Source organism: Seriola aureovittata, chromosome 5, assembly GCF_021018895.1.
Source record: "Seriola aureovittata isolate HTS-2021-v1 ecotype China chromosome 5, ASM2101889v1, whole genome shotgun sequence".
Lineage (NCBI taxonomy): Eukaryota > Metazoa > Chordata > Actinopteri > Carangiformes > Carangidae > Seriola > Seriola aureovittata.
In genome coordinates, this window is record NC_079368.1 from 20,604,331 (window position 1) to 20,627,514 (window position 23,184).

General features: G+C 41.0%; 1 protein-coding gene and 1 long non-coding RNA gene across 3 annotated transcripts; one reads left to right on the plus strand and one right to left on the minus strand.

Annotated features, from left to right (window-relative positions):
- Positions 1 to 19: 19 nt before the first annotated feature.
- Positions 20 to 2,074, minus strand: LOC130170133 (uncharacterized). Its single transcript, XR_008827946.1, has 2 exons — positions 1,934 to 2,074; positions 20 to 897 (listed from the first exon to the last, which is right to left on the minus strand). It is a non-coding gene; the product is annotated as an uncharacterized LOC130170133 (long non-coding RNA).
- Positions 2,008 to 23,163, plus strand: fbxw8 (F-box and WD repeat domain containing 8). Of its 2 annotated transcripts, none has more exons than XM_056377281.1 (11): positions 2,008 to 2,172; positions 3,434 to 3,538; positions 5,041 to 5,205; positions 5,600 to 5,688; positions 8,947 to 9,104; positions 9,289 to 9,485; positions 10,172 to 10,390; positions 16,713 to 16,840; positions 21,037 to 21,210; positions 21,664 to 21,780; positions 22,645 to 23,163. In XM_056377281.1, the coding sequence occupies exons 1-11, from the start codon at positions 2,008 to 2,010 to the stop codon at positions 22,808 to 22,810; spliced, it is 1,683 nt and encodes a 560-aa protein (XP_056233256.1). In that variant the 3' UTR covers positions 22,811 to 23,163. The 2 variants fall into 2 exon arrangements, with proteins under 2 accessions (XP_056233256.1, XP_056233255.1); XM_056377280.1 differs by lacking the exon at positions 2,008 to 2,172 and adding an exon at positions 2,711 to 3,335.
- Positions 23,164 to 23,184: the final 21 nt, after the last annotated feature.

Below are 23,184 nucleotides of genomic sequence, written 5' to 3' on the forward strand. Positions count from 1 at the left end.
TAGTGACACCTTCAGAGAATTTGTTTTAGAAAGATTTTTATTATTTTAACTGCTAAAAATCCATAAGAAATATTTAGGAAGTATAAATAGCAAACACTTTATAAAAGACAGTTAATGTAATTCTGCTCACATTACACGTTATATGAGAGAAAGCTTATTTCCATAAATCACAGACAGCATTAACAGCATAGGTTCCTATGCACAGGTCCTGTATCTTGTTCATGATAAAAAAAAAGCCACTTAACACTGCCCCCAACAGATAATGCTAAAGCACAGGAGAATGTATCTAAACACTGTAGAAAACATCTATAAAAACACCCATCCTCTCATTTACATGTTTGTTCTTACAGAATAGCTTATTTAAAAAAAAAAAAAAAAAAAGGTACAGTGTATTATGAAGCTCAGAAACAGGTGTATTTCGGTGCATCTTTCAGGATTGCTACACTAATTTTAGCCTAAATGCATTTGAAGGTCTGATCAGTTTAACCCCTTTGCACTCATACACCGTGGGAGGTGAACATTCAGAGCCGTCCTATTAGTTAGCTTTCCCCTCCGCTCTACCAGGGGAGGATGACATCACTGTTTTGAAACTGGGATGACAGAATCGGAGAGTCACGCAGGGGCAGGACGTGCAACTGACTGACTGCAGGGCTGCTAGGGGTTCAGTGTGTCAGCTCGTTCTGAAGCTCCTGTAGTGCATCCACATCGGGCGTGAGAAAGTCTTCATGGAGTTAAGTCAGACACAAAGTTCCGACCTTCAAACACACATTTAACCCCGCTTCCTCCTCCTTCCCCTCCTCCGTCGGTCTTTCTGCACAGCTTTTCCTGGATCGCATCCTCCGACGCTCCCGCATCCCCTTAGTGCAAATGATGTGAGCTCGTTCCTCGTGCGTGGTCCTAAACAGATACAATACATGCACTTAATTGAAAGAAAATCCGTAAAACAAATGTTTGTAAAGTTAAATCCGTAACGCTGTAAACGACAGCATTAATTTCATGTTATTACTGTGCATTGTGCATGTTTTGAACATAGTTATTTTTTAATGCTTTCAACCACGAAAATGCAAAACCTTTTCCCAACAGAAATCTGAAATTTCAGCAATTACTAGAAAAACATACAAATCCGGGATATTTTATGATATACAGTGCACTGATTATAAAACAAATGAGTAACGAATGAACCTCTACTTTGCCAATTTAAAACATTAATTATAAGCTACTTAGGAGACATTCCTTAAATATAAATAGTAATAAACCCACCCAAAACCTAGTTTGCTGTAGGCTTACATGATGTGCATATTGACCTATAACCTGACCCAGTGTTTTGTTTGGAGCTAAATTTAACATTTCTATATCAAATCGGTGTATGCTGCATGTTTTTGAGGAATTAAATCAAATTTTGGTACTGGCACTGTACTGATACAGTGGTACTGGCTTGATAACTGTGTAAATAAAAACAAAACTAAAAACAAGTATATTTGCCGGTTAAATAGCCTAACTAAATTCGAGGTTCACCTTATTTAAAATGTAGTAATTTATGGCGTTTCTCTCGTGCTTTTCTCCTGATCATTATGAAGCTTACACTGTAGTGGTATGGAAATATTTCCCCAACTTTTAAGAGGATGTAAAGAACATTTTGTCAGTTTTTCAAAAAACCTGAAAAAACAAATTTCCTAAATTTGCAGAGTAGCGCTGAAGGGAAAAACTTCTGTAGGCTACGGCTAACAAATTCGCCCAAAATGTACACTTTGTATTAACTTAAGTTCGTGCAGCAGGTGATTAACATTATTTTAATTCATTCAAGTGTTAACACGTAACAAGTAAATGAACGTTTTCACCGAAAATGTAACAGATATTTGTTCATAAAACTCTTCTCCATAATGTCTGGAGGTCGTGGTTTACTCAAAATCCAGATGACGTGTTATTAACTCACCTGTTGCTGGTGTTGTCGCCTCGCGCCCTACAGATGTCGCCTCGCGACGAACAGCACGAGCACGGTGAGGTGTAATGCAGTGCACAGGAAGCTCTTCAGGTGGCCTCGCCCGGCTACAGCCACCGCTCCTCTGTCCCCGCAGCTGTAGCCTTCGTCTGTCTCCCCGGCCGTCCAGCCCTTCTCCAGCTGGTCCCCGATCCTCCGCAGGCGCGACGCTAGCAGCTGAGCCACTGAGCACGGTGAGGGTCTGCGGGCACTGCAGGTGGAGTCACCGGGCAGGAGCAGAGGCTGGTCTATCGGCAGCCAGCACATCTTCTCAGACAGAGCAACAACTCTTCTCTCTTTAAGTCTTAGAAATATATTGCCCTCCTTCTCCTCTCTCACCAAACCTTAACTGTGTTTGTATCCCCCCCCCCTTCTCTCCTTTTCTCCCTCTCTCCTTACTGTATTATTCATTACAGTGTCACATGATGTGGGGTTTACATCATCTTTTCCCAAAAGAGCGATGCAATGGTTAACTCTTGAATCACACTTTGTCTGGTTTTATCTTTTGTTACATGGTGTTCTTGGACATTGTGCTCGTTTCTTACTTTTCTGCTGTAAAATGTGCGTTTTTTAATTATTTTCCAATATGACCACCCCACCGGCTTAAAATGTGAAATATATGTATTTATTTGGCCACAAAAACACATATCAACAATTGACAATTGCCGCGTCTATAATAAAACTGAGGAATAGAAAAAACGCGGAACTTGTAGCACAGCACCTTGTGTCTCATCGGACTATTTATGCAGAAGCACATGGATTTATTTTTCGGGAGTGCAGGGCCATGGCTCTCTTTACCTGATCTGTGTAACTTATAAACTTATACGACACAGCTTTATATCTGTGTAAAGGTGTGTTTTGTCAACGATGATTGAGAAATATGGCCGATGACGAGCTCGATGCGTTCAGGGAGAGTTGGAAACGAGAGTTAACATGTAAAAAAGATGAGCAGCGACCTGCAGGTGCTGCTCCCCCTTCCTGGGATGTTCCTGGTCAATCGGGCCCGAGAGACTCAAAAAATAGGTATTTTGAAGACTTGAAAAATGTAACCAAAGCCTCTAGTCCTTTAAAAGCAGAAGAGGATGGCTGCACTGAGGATGAAGGATGTGCAGGTGAAGAGGGAGGAAAAGCTCCAGAAGAGACGGAGGATCAGCCTGAGTATGTGTCCATTGCACGTAGTTTGCTGGATGGGAGGACCAGTCCCCTGTTGGACAGGATTCAGGAGGAGAGGACAAGGAGAAAGAGGCAGTATCACAACAGGACAAATGACTGCAGCACATCCCTGCAGCAGCAACTACAGCCTCAGAGAAAGGTCAAGAGAGACAAGGAGTTGGTGGATCAACTCATTCAGGATCTGGTATGAGGAGGATGATGATGGTGGTGATGATCAGGATGGTGGTTGACCAGAAATCAGCTTGGTGTATAATGTCTACTGCAATTTTATCTTTTTTGCAGAATGAAGTCAATGACATTCCCTTCTTTGATATTGAGTTGCCGTACGAGTTAGCCCTGAAGATCTTCCAGTATCTCGACTGCACTGAGCTGGGTCGATGTGCACAGGTAGGCTGCCATTGTCAAACTATTCCTGGGCTTGTGACATGGATTTGGATATAGTTTTATGGGACTTGGCCTACAGCTTGGGAGACCTGGAGCAGAGTTTTCAACTAGACACTGACAAAAAATCTTTTTCTGCAGATGAAACAACAAATTAGAATTAATAAAAAGCAGCTAACTGTAACTGTAACTTTAACTTTTTTTGTCTCGTCCCATTTGCTTTGTGTAACATGATCACACTGTGTGCACCTTGCTGATATCTTGTTTTAGCCTTCTTGGTAGTGTGGTGGTTTTTTCTTGGAACTCAGCAAACTTCAGGTTTTAAAGCTGCACCTCTTACAACTAAACCAGGTCCCCAGTCTGACCGTTTGAGATACCACAGAAACCCTCTAAATAGGTGAATTAAAATCAACCATAGACAAGGATTCATTTAGCACACAGAGATTCTGAGAATTCAAGCCAAGCAAATATCCTACATAGAAAAAATCACCCCAAGACAGAGGAAAAAAGGATGCTAACATGTGGGGGGGGTACATCCGTGGGACTGTTGCTAGGGCCATCTGGTTTCAGTACAAAGAAGGATTATATTTTTAATTTCTATATTTTGTTCAGTCTCCTCCGCCCCCTTCCTGAGCCACACCAGGTCGCGATGACCTAGACAAGATGTTGTTACTTAACTGAGAGTCAGGCGTCGTAGTATTGTCTTTCAAATCCTCGCTCATCCTGATGCACTTAAGGTATCTCAGGAAAGTCACTTGCTTATTACATAACTTGGTTTTAAAGAATTCAAGCAAACTTAAACAAACGTTACCTTTGGTGAGTACATTGCTTTGCCGTCACCAGAAGGCCTGAGCGCCCTCTGGTGTCTGAGGTTTTAGACCTAAGACGGCACAGATCAGCTGTTGCTAGAGATGAACCCCCTTATGCCGCATCTGCTTCGTCATCAGCTGTCACATAATTGTCATTTTGGAACTTACATATGCACGAGTGATTTTTCTTCTTTTCTATACACACTGTGTATTATGAATATATTATGAGTAAGCATTATGGGTGATAACATATTCCTCTCTCCCACCTGCCAACTAAGGATATCGCAGCGTGTTAGCGTGTCCAGATGCACATTAACCACAATGTCTAACCATGTTGTAAGAACTCAGATTTACTATCCCCCCGGTATTGTTAGGTTTCCACTAAGTTTCCTGTTTTTTGGGGGCATCAAAAAAACGTACATGATATGACACATTGAGTATGAGGTTGTATAGTTACACAGTTGCTATTGATACATAATACAATGAACATCAGAGTACATGTATAATTTCTCAGCAGAAGCCATTTACAACCAATGCATGTGACTTAATTTGGTATAGATTAATAAATTACATTCTGTGTGACAGATCTACAGCATTTGGCAGCTTGCCTGGCTCGTAGAGCACAAACAAATGCAGTGATGCAAGCTTGTAATGTATGCTGACTCAACCCACGGTTACACTGTCCAATGTCCCTCCCAGGTGAGCCGGGCATGGAGAGTTCTTGCAGAGGACAGTGTGCTGTGGTTCAAGATGTGCACGAGGGAGGGTTATCATCAGGATGCCAGTGTGTCCGACTCCCCCTGCTGGAAGAGCACGCTGCGAGACTGCAGGAACTCGGCCAAAACTGTGAGCTCCAACTGGAAGGTAGGCTTGAGGTGTTCGAGTCCAGTGAGACCGTCGCTTTATTACCCAAAGGCAATACCTGCCCAGAATTGTGTCTGCTCATATTAGTGCATAATTCACCTCACATCAACCACACGTTTGAGTAGAATTGACAGTGCACCGTGGATTGAACTGTATGTATCTGTGGTTCTCGGTGTGATACAACACAATACAATACAATAAACAAAAAATGGGATTTTAACATAATGGCAGGCAATGATTGGAAAGTTCTCTTCTGGGTTTAATTGGAAAAAGGAGAAAATAACAATAATAAAAGTGACCAACAGTTGAATTAGAGTTTAAATTACAAATATTACCATAATGTCTTTACAATATATTGGACAAAGTTTTCAGCTAAGTAATATTTCTTGTCTAGAATCGAGTGGGATCCATCAGCCAGCTGCAGTTCGAGCTGGGGAAGGTGCTGTGTGACGTCAGCTCCTGTGACAACTTTGTCTTGGCCGGGTGAGTTTAAGGTCACCTCTTACATCAGATGTGTTTTAATGATAACAGAAACTTTTCCTGCTCATGCACTCTAAATGAATCTGCCTTGTTTTCTGTGTCACTCTTTATAATCCCACCTAAATATTGGCATGTAAAGAACCCTTGGTTATAAATCTTCTGATTTATGACTGGGAGTCTTATCTAACAGCAAAGGATGAAATGACACAGAGAGATCATGGCTCAGTGTCTTACGTTACATTTTAAATAAAGATGGAAAGATGTTTTCCAGTTGTAACTATTTTTTGTATTTTACTTATAGATTTTTGTGCAAAGTGTAGAGTATTAATACCTTCAATGAAAAAAGTAATGCATATATTTGAGATATGAGTCACATATAAGCAACCTGAATAACAAAGAATGTTAGGATAGTGCAGCATTTGTGAACATGGCCGGAGTAACAGTTAACTTGGTTACTAACCCCAATTTAAACATCCTCATATGAACTGATTTCAGATTCTGGGGACAGCTTTAAGGCTGTAAGTATATGGCAACATTTCAGTTCACAGTGGTAAAGAAATGACAGCTGCAACCTCCAGCATTGACAAAATTTACCTGAGCTTGTGGTCGAGGCCATGTTCATCTCTCTCGCTCTAGGTCATCTTATTGCCTTGACTACTGCAATGCCCCTTCATGCACAGTGAAACCTTTGCAGATGGTCCAGAATGCAGCAGCCCGTCTGGTCTTTGTTCAGTGCAAAAGGTCACATGTCACTCTGCTACTCATCGACCTACACTGGCTACCCGTGGCCCGCCCGAATCAAATTCAAGTCACTAATGCTGCTGTCAGAGTGACTTCTGGTTCTGCTCCCATCTACTTGAACTCAGTCACGCCGCCTTATGCTCCTTCTTGGCTGCTGCGTTCCTCAAAGGAATGTCGTCTGTCATTGCCATCCCTGCACACAAGACGGTCTCAGTGCAGACTGTTCTCGTCTGTGGTTCACCGATGGTGGAACAAGCTACTGAATGCTATCAGAGCAGGGGCGTTCATGTCTATCTTCAAGGATCTCTTGAAGACTCACCTCTAACACTCTAACATGCCTAACTAGCACTTACTATGCGCTTTGGGTGCTCTTCTTTACCAGATCTCCTTGAACTTATTGAATAGATGTAGTACTTAGTCCTGACACCAAGGTCTCCTACTGCACTGAAGCTTTAGTGATGTCCCTCACCTGTAAGTCACTTTGGATAAAAGCCAAATGAGTAAATATAAACGTAAATGTAATTTCAGCTCATTGATGCATATTTTTACACTCCTACTAATGGCGGTAGTTAGTGAAGAGTCCATGAAGAGCAGCTTAACTAAACTAAACCTGCTCTGAAATAACCAAAAGCTGTGGCAGTGATAGATTGTCTGGGCTCACAGGAGCCTGATAGACTGCCCACGAGGAGATGTGCAGCATCTCCAGGGAGTGATGTGATTAGATTCCCATTGGTCCTGCTGTGTCTCATTGGAGATTGTTTGTATCTTTTCAGGTTAGGGAGCATGTAGGAGACACACTGTACAAAAACAGTCTCCACAAAAGAAAACTTTCTTTTTCAAAATGTGAACATACTCTTAAATTCTTTTTCTTGATATTGTAGCTGTTAACAAATTCACAACATCAATACTTTACCCATTATTGGTGCTTAAAGGGCAATTCAGCTAAGTGAAAGTACTTGAATTTGTTTAACTAGAAAATAATCAATAGCAGTTAAGAATAATCGAGATAGATTCAATTGCATCCACAAAATCTTATTAGAAAATCACTAGAATGAGATTTGGCACTTAGAGGGCAACATGAGTCTCATTAATCCAACGACTCCTGGACACACACGGTGTCATAAAGGTCTGTCGAGGCTTCCGTGAAGACTGCAGAGATCTGTGCACAAAGTTTCCTGCGCATAAAAAGTTTTGAAATCACTTGGATTCAGCATCATCGTCCTGTTGCTAGTTGGCCTTGAGGTGATGTACTAATTAAGTGAAAGTGCGTATTCCTATTGTTTACTTCCTGCCAAACCCCTGCGATGCCAATCTCACACACACACACACACACACACACACACACACACACACACACACACACACACACACACACACACACACACACACACACACACACACACACTCACACACACATTTACACCCTCTGTCACACACTCTGTCACTGTGTCACACACGCTGGCTGTGAGGCGGATACTTGCTCAGACACGATGGTATCTGTGGAGGAGGTAACGTTGGCTGGTTTGTCGTCTCCTGCAGTGAGAGCTCGCTGACTGGAGTGAAGAGGTGGCGGGGTGGGGGTGGGTGGGTCGAGAACAGAACAGAACAGAAGAGAACAGAAGCTTGTTGAGGCCCACGGGGTGACTTTGTTGTCAAAGACGACGTTTTATCAGGTTGTACCAGAACAGGAGCAGGTCGCAGTCCAGTGTGTTGAAGAAATGTTGTTGTGTAAAATTTGACTTTCAGGCTGCTGCATGTATTATTTTAAGATGATAATAAATCAATAGTACAGCAAGTTATGAGACATTTGTGTAATTGATGCAAACTGAACAATAACTGAGGAGACTAGTAGCCTCTGTTGACCTCTGCACACATTGAGCCACTGGTTGGATTTCGACAGAGGCCTTCTGGATGGATGGATGGATGGATGGATGGATGGATGGATGGATGGATGGATGGATGGATAGATACTTTATCCCCTAGGGGAAATTCATGTGTCCATTAGCTCATTGATGATAATAATATCAGTTAACAGAAACTGAACAAAAGCTTTTAGTTTCTTGTTACAAAGTAGAGAAAAAGTGAAAAGGCCAGTGAATAAATCACAGTTGTTTTAAGCTTTATCTTTGAGGTGTCGGGCTGAAGCTAATAATTATTTTCAGTATTGATTAACCCACTCATTTCCTCATTTCATTGATTATTCATTTTGTCTCTAAAATGTCAGAGAATAATGAAAAATGCCCATAACAGTTTCCAGAGTTCTTCATATGTCATGTTTTGCCGGAACAAGGAAATGGATTATCTGCTTAGAAATGTCTGACAAGGAGTCAGAGTGAGTCCAGGAGGAACGTGTGAGAGGAGAAATGAATCAGTGGCGACAGGATGACGTCAGGTGTTCTTGAAGAGACAAACTCCAAAAAAAGAATTGGCAAAAAGCTTTCCTCAAGCCTTTTTGTACAAAGCTAAATATTTGAATTATGTGTGTGCAGTGTGACTTGATGTTTCTCGTTTGTTTTTCAGATACACATCTGGTGATGTGAGGCTGTGGGATACACTGCACTGGGACTCCAAAGCCTCGTTTCTAAAGCCCAACAGCCTGTCAGCTTACACGGACCCCAGACCACATGTTAGTCACGTCCAGGTCAACAGCACGGTGGCTGCCGCTGCTTATGAAGATGGTAAGTGTGTGTGTGAACTATGGACACTATGGACACTTCTTGGTATATATCCATCATATCTTTGGGAAATCGTCATGTTTAAATAATCAAACAAAAAAAAAAAAACGGGTAGTAGTCAGACTGTGTGTCACCCCTCAGTCACTGTGTAGTCACTGTCACGGTCACTGTGCTATCCTCGGCACAGGCTGTGTGGACCTGTGGAGCACGGAGACGGGCGGGCAGCCCCTCTACCACTATCAGAGCCCAGGGAGGATCCAGGCCTTGGCCCTGAGCCCCGACAGCCCCGTACTGGGCTCCGCCGCGGGGCCTGACGTTCGGCTCGACGCTGCTGATGATTGCGGCTACTGGAGGACAGTCTGCCGGGCCCAGCTACCTAAGACTGTGAGTCAGGCAGATTAATTCTTTGTATGTGTGAAATGATCCATACTGACGTGTTATTGTTTTAATTAATTGGTTGCACTTCACACATTCTCCTCTTGTGACTTTCATCTGAAAATGTTTTATTTTTTATGGGAAATAATGATGGAAGCATTTGACACCCTTTTCCAAATATCGTGGCTCCACAGCTTCTGGCAGGAAATTATATTAATGTTGAAATAATTACTTGATTAATTATTTAGTTGACCAGTGCTGATGAGCTGTTCAAGTCTTTAATCTGGGAAAAAGATTAGTCGGTTCCTAGTTTGTTGAATATAAGTATTTTCTGCTTTTGTCAGATTATATATAAAATACATATTTCAGAATTAAACTGTTTTGAAATGAAAATGTATAAACATTTATTGATACATTTTGGAAATTAAGCAAATGTTCTATTCATTAATCTATCAATATTCTTCAGTTGCAGCTGTAAACTGAAAACATTTCATAGTAAATCTTCAAGGAATTAAACCATCTTCTTGAAAAAGATATTTGACATTTCTTCCTTCTAAAGTCACTTTTGGCTGTAAATTGTTTGGAATTTAAGCTACACAACCAATACTTAAAATAGTGAAATGAAGTTAAATGCTTTACATATCACAGCAGTATGAGTTCAGTAAACTGTCTGTCGGTGTTGGTCTGTGTGGCAGGTAGAGAGCCTGGTTTTGGTGCCGGGCAGGGGTCAGCAGGGCCCACTGGCGGCCCTGGCAGCGGGAGAGGCTGTGCTCCTGCTGGACCCACGAGATGACGAGCCACGGACGCTCCACTCAGTCTACGGCCATCCCATCACCTGCCTGGATGCCTCCGACTCCGATGTTGCACTCGGGGTAAAGCGCACGGGCTGGGCAATGCACGACGGAGGCAACAAGGTGGGTTCAGTGTGTCTGTACAGTTTCTGTGAAATATATATTTTTTTAGTTAGCAGCAAATATCTTAACCAAAGTTTTTCAGCCACTGGCAACTACTGACTAGCGAACAACTGATTCCAGTAAATAGTGTAACATTAGCCGTTAGCAAAATATCAGCAATTCGGCAAGATGTTCCGCTCAGACTCTAGATTCATGATTCATTTGCACCTCAAGGTTGATAAACTCTGAATTTACATGGACAGCCATGGTGGAGGTGTGGCTTCACAAGATTACCAACATGGGAAACAGGCCCAGATCGTAGATCACACATGAGTGCTTTGGAAGGAAGCTCTCATTCAGCAGACTTGTTCAAAGCAAAGTGAGCCAATTAATTAGAAAAAAAAATCTCAAAAGAAATCAATCAGAGATAAAATATCACAAGTTGTCATTATTACTCACTAATCTGCTGAAAAATCAGTATTTTTCCAGAAAAAGAGACTGGTAGTGTTATTTAAATATTAATAGATCTACATGCTGCCACCAACTCATGTATAGTGAAGATGATTATCTAGTTCATTGTGAGCAGCACTCTCGTGTGGAATAACAATCTGGTGTTTGTATGTTAATGGAATTGATGGAGCTGTATCAAGTCCTCTTTTGTGCTTTCTGGAACTGAAAAGTCTCCGGAAGAGAAATAAACCCAAACAAAAGCTTGAATGTTGACAAACAAGATGGCAAAGCCTCAGAGATCTGCAGCTGGATTTTAGATGTTTTGTAAAAAAAAAAAAAAAAAAAAGGAAAAACAGGCTACCCAGACCCTACTACCGTAATTGAAATGAAAGGTTTCCAATAGACTTAACAAGGTCACTTGTGCTCTCAACAGGTGCATAATGAAAAAATGGGAAATTATACAAGGAAAATAATTTGGTTTGCTCAATGTTTTTTCTTTTTAGGAATATAATTTATTGCGGGGAAAAGCAGTGCAGACAGAGCTTTTTGTTATTAGGCCATTATCAGTTTAACCACAGGCTTTGAGCTGACTTCTTCCCTTCTTTCTGCTAAATGCATTAAACTATTTTGGAGAAAACATGCCTCCTGCCTTTTTAAACATAGAGCAGACTTACATTACTGTTCCATGCTTTGCAAACAAAGATTGTTCCCTAAATGCATCTCATGTGTGTTAATGTAAACTGGGTGTCTTGGCAGTGTGGTCCCCTCAGTCCCCTTCTGTCCCTTTAGAAATGAATACGATGTACCTGCAGGGAATTTGTTTATAGTAGAGATAGCTAGCTTAAATAGCAACGAGCCCAACTTGGGCCCTGCTCCTAATTACTGCAGCCTTGAAGTGTTCATGTTCCCCGAGCTGCATCTGTTTGTTTCTAATAATGTTGTGTTTCTAAGGTCCACATGCACCTAATTGACTCTTAAGCCTTTACTTAGAAAGTACAAAGAGCCACGAGACGAGCTACTCTGTTGGGATCAGGAAGCAAATATGCAGCCAGCAATTTTACTTTTTAGCTCGCTTCATCGAGATACATTGTTTTTGTTAAACAGAGCAACACCAAAAGATCATTTTTTCATTCAAAAAGTAGATGTGTTGTGGGACAGGTGGTAGCTTTGAAACAGCCACACCTGTAGGCTGTTTGCGTGCGCAGCAATCTGTTTGTGATCGACAGGTTATTGGCAAAGTTGCTACACTGACGTCACTCGTACTAGAAAAGTGCAGCTGATGTACTGTACAACACACTCACAAACACAGTGGCAGCACCAAAGCACCACATAGTGGACAAAGGGAAGAGTAGCAGTGAGAGGTACAGTATAAAGGCCTGACCTTATCATGAGATAAAGCTACATTAGGTGATGTGTTTTGTTATCCAATTGAATCAACTATGTTGAAAAGAGTAGTCAAGATGAAAGTGGTTTTTAGGTTCAGGGACCCAGTGAGAAGAGAAAATACTTTTCTTAAAGGCATTATGTTATTGCATCTATAGTATTTCTTGAAATTATTTTATTGGACTACTTACAGCGGATTTATTGTATTTCACTTGGAGTTGAAACAATTAGTCGATTCACTGATTAGTTGATCAACAGTCTCTGTAGACACCAGGTGCTCTGATGTGAGGCTGCATAGCGTTTTATTAAATTTAAATTGATGATGTCACTTTAGATACTAGGAAACTGGAATTAGCATTTTGCACTATTTTCTGACTTTAAAATTAAATTATTAACAGATCAGTTGATGATAGAAGTTCTCATTAGTTTCCTCCTTGATTAAAATTTTATCCCAAAGATTGAAGTGTAATTCCCAATATTGTTATTTGCATTGGAGCTTTCCTAAATTTTCTTCTTCTGTGCGTTAAGAATTTTGTGTCTGTTCTTTCGTCTTCTTAGAAAACTCCAGCTCCCTTGGGAGTTGTTGCTGAAATAGCCCCCCCCAAAAAAACAAATGAATCATTGTACGTTCATTTTCACCCAAGCAAATAAACTTGTTGTGACTTGAGTTTATAGACTCATATTCATCTGAAATTTCTGTCTTTACCATAAACATTTCCAAAGTTCAAAGTAAAAAGCAGAAGCTCCTAGTAAGCTTTATATTTTAGATTCAGTTTTTTTGTTGCACAGAGACGCAGAAAATCTTTCCTGTTTCTACGGTGAGGTTAGCCCAAACTCCCATCCAAATGATACCAATTCATGATTAGCATACCTCTCTTACTAATTAACATATTTTGCAAATTTAATCAACTTGTCTGTCACTCTTGTCACGCTTCTAACAGCAATTTCGTTCTGCGGAGACGATGAGGAATCAATGGCTGCAACCGGTTGTGATGACAGACACTTTTTTATCCGGCAAAAAAAAAACAAAAACATATGCTTCATTAAAATCTGTCAAAATGCATGGAGGTGGCATCCAAGGAAGTTGTCTCACACCTTTTTTCCCCCCACAGAGGAGTGAAACTTTTTAATTTACAGCATTTTGACTCAGATGAACTCAACCACATTGTCATGTTTTTGTTAACTTGACTCAGACTCGGTGGTTCTCACTGATTTCTCCTGGAGTTTTGTTTCAAAATCTGATGGTACAAAAGCTGCTTTGTCTCAATGACAGAAAAGAGTCTTTCTTGTATCTTGGCCTGCATTATCATAGCTCGCGGCTTTGTCTTCTAGCCCTCCTCATCTTTGGTGGTGTTGTAAGTGGGTGTGTACGTGTGTGTGTGTACGTGTGTGTGTACGTGTGTGTGTACGTGTGTGTGTACGTGTGTGTGTACGTGTGTGTGTACGTGTGTGTGTGTGTGTGTGTGTGTGTGTGTGTGTGTGTGTGTGTGTGTGTGTGTGTGTGTGTGGTGTGTGTGTGGTGTGTGTGTGTGGTGTGTGTGTGTGGTCAAAACCAGTCTCCAGATCCTCATTACTACTCGTCTCCTTCTTGCCAGTGGACTAGGGGGCACCCAGGCATCCACCCAGCTCGTGGCTGGGCATTCAACACAAGCTGGCATCTCCACTGGCAGACTATCCAGTCACTGCAGTGGATCCGTCACAGAGCACAAGTGCAGTCAGAAAAACTGTTATCCACTCATTGTCTCAAGTTCAGAGGGCTGGATGGATGAATGGAAGGCTAAATGAATGGCTTGGTGTACAGTATATATGCATATGAGATATATGTATGGATGAAAGTATCGTCACAGATTAGGATCAGGACATCAGTCATTAGGCTCATGGACAGCTGCTGTATAAAGCAACTGGTTTTAGTCGGCAGTGGCGTCCAGATAGGTCACAGCAGAGACTGGGGAGTGACGATATTATGACAGTATTAGTTGAAGACTTTGCCTCAGATTTCAGTAACCCAATTCGCATAGCGCACATGAATTTAAATATATGTACAGAGTGGACATTTGGCTTCTAGGCTCTGACCTTGTCATTCCCCACAAACATATACACAAAGATCAGAGCAGCAGAGACCATGAAAACTTCCCTGCAAAACCACAAAGGATGCAACGCTTAACACTAGCCATTACGTGCACTAGAAGATGAAATAGTACAGCTATCAGAAACATGGGAAGTATCCGCACATGAGTAACTCTTCGGTGGTTTGCTGTAAATAAAGTTTGAGACGCTGCTCTGTCCTGTGAGATGAGCCGGAAATGCCAAATGACACCCAGCCACAAACCATTGCCATTATTGCGTATCTGGTCCAATGCGGTAATCTCCACATGGTGTTTGTCCACATGGTGTGTCTGAATCCATATTTGTTTAGATGTGGGTGTTTGTGTATGATGGGTATGGTGAATCATGGTGCCCCGGAGAGCCAAGCAGTCTGGAGGTTTTTTTTTATTCAAACTATTCATCTCAGCAGCTTCATTTCAGTGGTGAGTTCCTCCCTTCTACTTAAAGGAGCATTAATCAGTGAAGTCAGCTGCTGGTGGAGTCTTTGGTTGGAGTGAAAACCTGCAGATAGTTGGCCCTCCAATGGCGCGTGGTTTTCCATTCCTGGTCTGTGATATGATATTTAAGAATTAAAGAAAAAAAGCATGTCAAATCCTACACTTTAACCAACAACACAGGCGACAGAAACACAAAAGGTTTGCTCTAAAGTGCGGCAAAATGTTTCATCTTCAGAAAGCAAAAGAGACTAATTACATTAACATCCCAGTACAAGCCACCATTAGAGTTTCTTTTGTCTGCAAGCCTCATCGAGCCTCCAGCGAGTGCATTAACCTAACAACTCCTGTACAGTTGTGCTCATGATTACTCTTCGCCAAAACGTACGCCTGCAGCCTCTAAATAGCCCCCCCAGTATTGTCCTCAGTGACATTTCCTCATTTTGGTGGGCGAGGTAGCCCGATATCTAATAAAAAATGTCTGCCTGTAATGATTCATTGACAGCAGCAGGCCCCCCCCCCCCCCCCTTCTCAACTCGTCCCCCTCTCTTCCGCTGTCCAAATCCTATCAAGCTGTCATTTCAAAGTCCGGTGTGATTTGGGCTTTGCCCCTCGGTGGTGCACAATTAAAGCTCTGCTTGGCCCAAATAAGGGATACATAAAAACTGCTGGCACCTACTCAAAGCTTACATCATACCTCCTTTTTTTCCTCCCTTCCTTCAGATTTCTTTATCTTTGTCACTCTCTCTCTTTCTTGCTTTCTGTCATTCCTTTTCTCTCCCACATCCTGGCTCTCCCTTTTTTTCCTCCCCCTCCCTCCCTGGTTTAATTTCTTTATCGTTTTAATTATTCAAAGACAATTTTGCCTGGCGGTCATCCTGTTTGTTCTGTCTCAGTTGGACGAGAAAACACCAGCAGCTAATTGACCAATTAGGCCAGCTCCAGATGACATCATTGTAACTTGCTGCGAAGAGTTTGCCGCAGCCATCGAGCCAGAGGCGATGGTGTGCATCTCTGTAACTGAAGTTTGCCTTCAGGTAGATTTGGAAAAACTTGTCAATGCATTTATCTTCAGTAGACTTGACTACTGTAACGGAGTCTTCACAGGTCTCCCTAAAAAAATCGATCAGACAGCTGCAGCTGATTCAGAACGCTGCTGCTTGAGTCCTCAGTATGACGACTCTTTACACTGGCTTCCTGTCTGTCAAATAATTGATTTTAAAATACTGCTGCTGCCTTGTTGTTGAAATGTGCTATTCAAATAAACTTGCCTTTCCTTGATTGGGAAGCTGTAATTAAAGTGGGAAAAAAAGTACTTGAGTAAGTTCAGGAAGAAAAACTTGACACTGCGGTGTGTTAACACATCTCAGTATTTGTGTGGATTGAGCTCAGTCAAATTATTAATGACTGATGATTTGTTTTTTTTGTTTTTTTACTTTCAGCTTGAATTTGAGAGCTTTGTAGGAATTGTTGCTGTCATTGTTCATAATCTTCTAATTTAGTGGAGAGAAAGTAAATAGAGAAGTTATAAAGTTAAATCAGTCATTATTTGACTTTTAAAGTCTCAAATTCAATACTTTTTCTTTTGTATTATTTGAGGTTTTGATATCTGTAAGAAGTTATATTTGTGGTTTTAACTTTGGTTTCTAACCAAAAACAGTCTCAATGTAGTTTTACATCTCCTCTCTCAGGCTTCTTTCTGGAGCTCTAGTAACAACAGGTTGGTGAGCCAATCAGAAGAGAGGAGGCTCTGAGCCTCTCTAATTGTCCTGCTACGTTGACTTAAGTGGGGACTACATATAAAAAGGGCTGCACCTTGTATGAACATAAATGCCCTCAAAGCATCGACTCTTTAACCTCATACTTACTATGTCATACATCATGTTTATACATTTGGAGATTCTGCGTTCTGAGGTTGAGTGAATTTACTATTTCAAATGATTGACGTTCATTTTTTTCTTGCTTTTCAGATCCATGTCTACAGCCTGGAGACGGGCAAATCTGCGGCCTGTGTCGGCAACTCGCCGGGAGATTTTACCTGCATCAACCTGAGGGACAGCCCTCCTCACCTGCTGGTGTGTGGAAACAAAGACAGGAGGTAGGAAGCATTGAGACACACAGATGCAGAGCATGAGGGCAGAATCTCCCAATAATAATGATGATCATCATCATCACAATTGGTTGAAACTGAGCCAAGAATTTAGCTGAGAGCAGAGCTTGTTAATAGTTTTCTCACTGTGACACCTGATGAAGGAGGCTTGAGCTACTTGCAGTGGAAAAACAGGTGTTCAGAAAATTTGTGTGAGAAGAAAGGCTCTTTCAAGTTTGTGTCTTATTCACACTTCTCTGTTGCCTTGAAAAAACAAAAGCTTTCAAAAGCTCAGGCAGAGGCATTGAAGTGAGGCATTTTGTTCTTAAACAGACATTTTTCCCGTCCGTCACCTTTGCTACCTGGAATGCTGCAGAAGGGAAAAAAAAAAAAATCTGGTCCATCTTGATCTCATCCAGCAACAACGCACACATCCATGCGTGTACACGACACTTGCACACTTCTCTAACCTGGCTCTCCAGATGAGGGAAACACACATAAAAGAGCCATTCTCCATCTATTCTGCACTTGTTAGCGGGTGCTGCAGTGCACGAGCTGGCAGGAGAGGAAAACTCCCTGGCGCGTCTTCGTCCAAAGCTGCCCCCGCTGTTTCTATTCAGCACCAAATCCATCTGGCTGTTAAGTATTTGGCTTAAAGCGAAAGACGGACCACATCATATTTTTCCTTTTCCTTTTACTAGTTATGACTCCTAGCAACCAAAAGAAATGCTCAGTTAAAGATGTTGTGTCATGTGCCAGAAGAAAAATGTTCTGCATTGTTTTGACTCTTGTAGAAATAATTCAACACCAGCATTTGAATGAAGAATTCAAATGGTTGTTTTCTTGCCAGAGGAGTCGGTAAGAGTCTTCATCCAAGTCCTTTATGCTTTCATTTCTGAGAGATGTGTAGTCTTATTCAGACACACACACACACACACACACACACACACACACACCAGCTTGGCTCTTCCACTTTGGCCACAGCTGATGCAGCGCACAGTCGAGGACAAATGGAAAATGGGGGGAGACTGAGGGACAGTCGGCAGTCTTGGCCCTCCAACAAGGTGGCTTAAGGCCAAAGCCTAATGCATCCCTTCTTTTTGTCCAAATGAGTTTTGTTCCTCTGTTATTTGTGAGATCCAGGGAGTAAATGAGGGGTCCTGATAAGGGCTGTCTGGAAGAAGGCCAGATCCTCGCTAACGGGAACGACATGGGCAAATAGCAAAATTGAATACAGTAAGAGAGGGAAGAATTTATGAGTGTCATACCTGCAGCTTTTGGTCATTTATCATTATGCAGGACTGCACTTCTTGAGTCCAGCCTCGAGACCACTTCACTTAACTTAAAAAAACGTAATTATTCAATGTGATGCTAGCAGAATGGCTGAAATAATTCTCATTTAGCGCCAACTTTTTACATTATTCAATGCTTTCTTTTTTGGGCTTTCTTAGAATAGGGACATTGAGAGAGAGACAGGGAAGTTAAGGAGGAGAGAGAGGAGATAACATGCAGCAAAGGGCCTGGGTCAGATTCCAACCCAGTTCTGCCGCGACAAGGACCGAGCCCAAATGGTTCACGCTCCACCACGTGAGCCAACAGGGCGGGGCGCCCCCTTCCAATGCTGTCTTGAAGAACAAATGAAGTAAAACTAAATTGAGGTTTTTTCGAACCTTTGTCTCTACACTGTTTTTTCATTTGTTGCATCATCCTGATCTTTGAATAGAGAAAGATACATGTGCACGTAACCTGCAGCATCTGCAGAGCAGAAAACCTTTATCAAAGTTTGGCAGTGACGTCATTTTGTATTTCAACATCCAAAAAACCACTTGGATTTGTTTCGACTTAGAAATATTTGGGACACTACAAATTTCATGAAGACATAATAGATAAAGCATGAATAGGAAAATATATTTAAATTAAATTTTTGTCCATTATATTTTGGTTACTAGTCAGCTTTATCTCAGTGTATAACAGTTTTGAGCGACAGTTTACATCATCATTCTGCGCCAAGGTGTGTCGCAATTTGTTTTGGTTGAGTAGAGCTGGGTGAACTTGTACTGGTGATAGTGATCTTGAAAAAAAAAAAAAAAAAAAAAAACGAATACAAAAAAGATGAAGCACCAGGGAGAATAAAGTTGGCAAACAGAGGACGGAGTCCTGTCTATTTAAGAGTGCAACAGATTTACCAAATCGCAGGTTCGTCACACATCATCCTGAGTGTATAATGATCAACGTCTCGTCCAGCTGTAGAGACAAACTGTCCAGGAGTTAGCCGAGCCTCTCCCACTCTTCTCTTATTAGGCAGAGCTCCTCCTGATTAATGAAGAGGAGTCTGGCCACTGACAGCTCACTGAAGACAGAGCCGCCTCCAGCATTAGATTTATGGTTCCCTGTGGTCTGCCAATAATGTTCAGTCCTCATTGTCAAAACGTGTGCCTCCATCACGTAATGCCACTAAACAGACAATACTAACTGCAGACAGTGAGTCCGCCGAGCCCATTTAGCCGTTTAACTATGATTCTTTTAAAAAATGTTTGGAAGCGGAAATGAAATATGTCTGAGTCCCCAAAGTGAATTGGATTATGGTAATGAAGTCCTGGAAGAAGGTTGAGCCTGGATGGAGTCATGTCCTGGATGCTTTCAGCTGCAATAAAGCCACAATGACAACAGATGGAGCTGAAGCTCCCCTGGGCTTGTGGTGCTCATGAAACCCAGCAGCAAAAATCCTGCTCTTGTTGCCTTTTTGGATAATAAATACTCACACAATTACTGGTACTTTAATAATTAAAAAGATAATATAAATCATAATAATCATAATCTAGCATATTTGCATGTATCTCAAAGCAGAATTTATAAAGTGCTTCACAGAAAGGATTAAAGAAAATAAAAGATAGAAAGAAAAAATAAAAGAACAAATATCTACATATATCAGAATATGTATTAAAATAAATACATGAGTTATTTAGTACAAAACTAAAGACAAAATTACATTAAAACAAAAATAATTTAGCAAATTAGTTAGAAGATAAAAATAAAACAAAGCAAAGAGCCGGGGGAGGTCAAAGTTCACAAAGTCAAAACTGCATTTAAAACAATGATCTTAAAGACGTAACTTGGTTTAAAAGCTTGTTTGTTTTCAGCCTCAACCACCAGTGTTTATAATGTGATCAGTAAAATCTTGAAATCAGTTTTGTATTTTTTGCATTACGTGTGCGTTGTCTGACACTGTGGAGCATTAGGTGCTCTAAACACATATATATGTATTGTATACTGTATCTACTTTATATTTTTACATTTCAATTTTTCATGATACTGACAAAAAATTTTAATATTTTTTTCTTTCTTCTATTTTCAGTCTTTCTACAGTATTTATATTTGGTGTTTCTTTGTATCTGCAGTTATTTTGCTCAACCTTTTTTTCATTTGTTTTGCTGGTTTTTTTCACTATTTTCAGATGTTTAAAATGTTCAGCGAGTTTAAGTTTAACACCTTCCATTTAATTTTCTCTAATTGAATTTGTTTGTTTGCCTTATATTCTCATATGCTGTTTCTATAGTAATCGATCAATCTAATGTGGCATAATTTTAATGTTTAGTTAATTTTTTGTGTGCCACACTTACTGCTATATCTTTGTCATATTATTACAAGTTGATTGTTTTGGGTTTTTTTTAACTGTGCCATGTCCAGTAAGAGTCTTTGTAAACTTAGCTTGGTGAAATCATGTGGTACTTGGGTAAAGGCCAGGGCAAATAAGGCTGGAACTAAAAGTTTGCATGGCTCATCTGCTTCAGCTTGTATTTGTCTTTGGTCTCTTGGCTGGATATTAAAAAGTTCTCTTGCTGTTCTCACGGCGCTTCCTTCAAAAAGTGAGAATAGAGTCCTTTTGTCTGTAAATGAATGCGCTCATTGACAAACTGCACTCTCTCTTGTGTGGTCTTGGTAGGAGATCTCCGCCTTTGAAATCCAAAATGACCATGCTTCACTGGAAATGACTGATGCTATTGTGCTCACCCCACCTATTATTCATCTGCAGTATTGCACTCACATTAAATCATTCTAAAAACCACTTAGTGCTGCATTAACATAGTGTTTAGAAAAGCTACCAGTAACAACCTGTGGGCTATAAACACGTAATGCATCATATTGACTATGGTAAAAATTAGCAACCCGGCCCTGACCATGTGTTCTTCTCTGCTGTGATTCAGGGTGAGGGTGTTTGACCTACGAGCCGGCTCCTCCGTGGCGTCCCTGTATGCTCACCACCTGGGCGTGACATCGGTGCAGGCGGACGATTGGAAGATTGTGAGCGGCGGAGGCGAAGGATTGGTGTGTGTGTGGGAGATGAGGATGGGAGCCAAGCTGTGGGAGATGCACAACAGGTGGGACTTTGTTTCCTCTGAGCCAGAAGAAAAGATACACGTGTTCAGTTTAACAGTTTTCAGAGATGTCAGATCTGGTTTTGTAACTGTGTTTCTCTGCTTGTTTCTAACACATCACAGCTGCACTTAAGGTGTCTATCCAAACCCATTTAACTCCTGATTTGGGGTTTTTGTTTTCATAGAAATTGTTGCCACAATTAAAAACAGTCTCAGTTGAATGATGTTTATTTCATGGCAACACAGACATGTTCCTGATTTGTACTGATAGATACGAATAGATAAAAAGATTGATTAGAAAACATCAGTTGGAACATTTTTAGATATTGTGTGGACAGACATCTTTACATTGCTTCAAGAACCATTTGTGCAAAAAGACTTACATGCACAGATAAAAAAAAAAAAAAAAAAAGATGATTTATGTGTTATACTGAAAGTGTTGTTATCTGTCTGCAGGCATCCTGTAAGGCATGTAAGCTTCAACACCAGCAACCTGGTAACAGCCAACATCCCAGATGACAAGTCGCCGCGGGGGGCCTGCATCACAGATGATGACCTTACAGCTCACCGCAGGTCACTGATCTCACTCCCGAACTCGTCTTCTTATTCTTTATTCATCCCGGATCTCTTCTCTACATCCACTTCACCTCTCCCACAAGCTTATAAAAGTCTTTGAGTCAGGAATACTCAGTAAATCGGTTACCTCTCTGTACCTTAGGTTTTATAAAAGCCAACCCTGTCACATTCTGGAAAGGGATCGTTTGGAGAGATACCACCTTCATTTCTGTATTGGAAAAATGTAACTACATCTTGCAGCCTGTTAGCTGGTCTCAGCATAAAGACTAGAAACGGGAGGAAATAGCTAAGAGCTAACCAAATCCAGCCTGTTTGTCTTATCTTGTTTATTTCATTTGTACAGAAACTGAAATTGTTGTTACTTTGTGGTTTTTGTACCATTTCCCCCTCTTTCCAAGCTTTATGCTAAGCTACGTAACAGGCTGCAGGCTTAGTTTCAGATTAACCCTACAAAAGTTAGATCATAGGATCAAATACATGTATTTCCCTAAATGTCGAAGTATTCCTTTGAATGGCAGTACCTCAATTTGCATGAACTAGTAAACAAATACAGACTACACTTATTGATATATAAACATATATTGGCTCCCACACTCCCACACTTCTGCTTCCTGTTGCATGTGCACCATAAATGGTTACATGCTACTTTGTAGATGTAAAAAAAAAAAATCCAACTAATAAAATTAAGTCATGTTTTTAAATAATTCCGCCTTTTCTGTCGGATAATAAACAGATATATGTCGCTGGTTTAAACTTCAGAATGATTCATCTTCTGTCAACGTCCTACTCAAGCATCCAGTTGGAGAATTTGTGAAAGAAGTTGTTAATGTTGTTGCTGACATGGATGTGTTGATCCTTCAGACACAGGGGAGTCATCTGCCATTACGACTTCTCTGAGGACGCGCTGTCGCAGGATCACATTCTGCCCATCTGCAGGTCTGACTTCACCGAGTCTTACGGCTACAACTACAACATCAGCCTGACGGTGCCTTACGACAGGCTGTCCGGCTCCCATCCGTCCCACTGACACACGGTTTCCCCCAGACTGCAGCCTGGCTCAGTGAGCGGCTAAACAGACAATAGAAAGTCTCACTCCTGTATCAGTTTGATTCTCCAAACTGTATCCTTTTTATTTTACAAATTTAATTTTATCATCCTGGTCAAAAATCAAGCTTTTGAGAGATGTAATATTTGTATGTACCTGTTATGTCTATTAACTGCTGCACAGGTATTTGTACTTTACAGTGCTGGTTTCAGATGTTGCACAGCCTTTTAAACCATTAGTGTAAAATTAATGAATTTTTAATGGATGTTTGGCTCCCTGGATTTTAATCAATGCGACCATGCAACATCACAGTAATAAAAAAAATCATATTGCTACCTCATTTACCAAGTGCGATT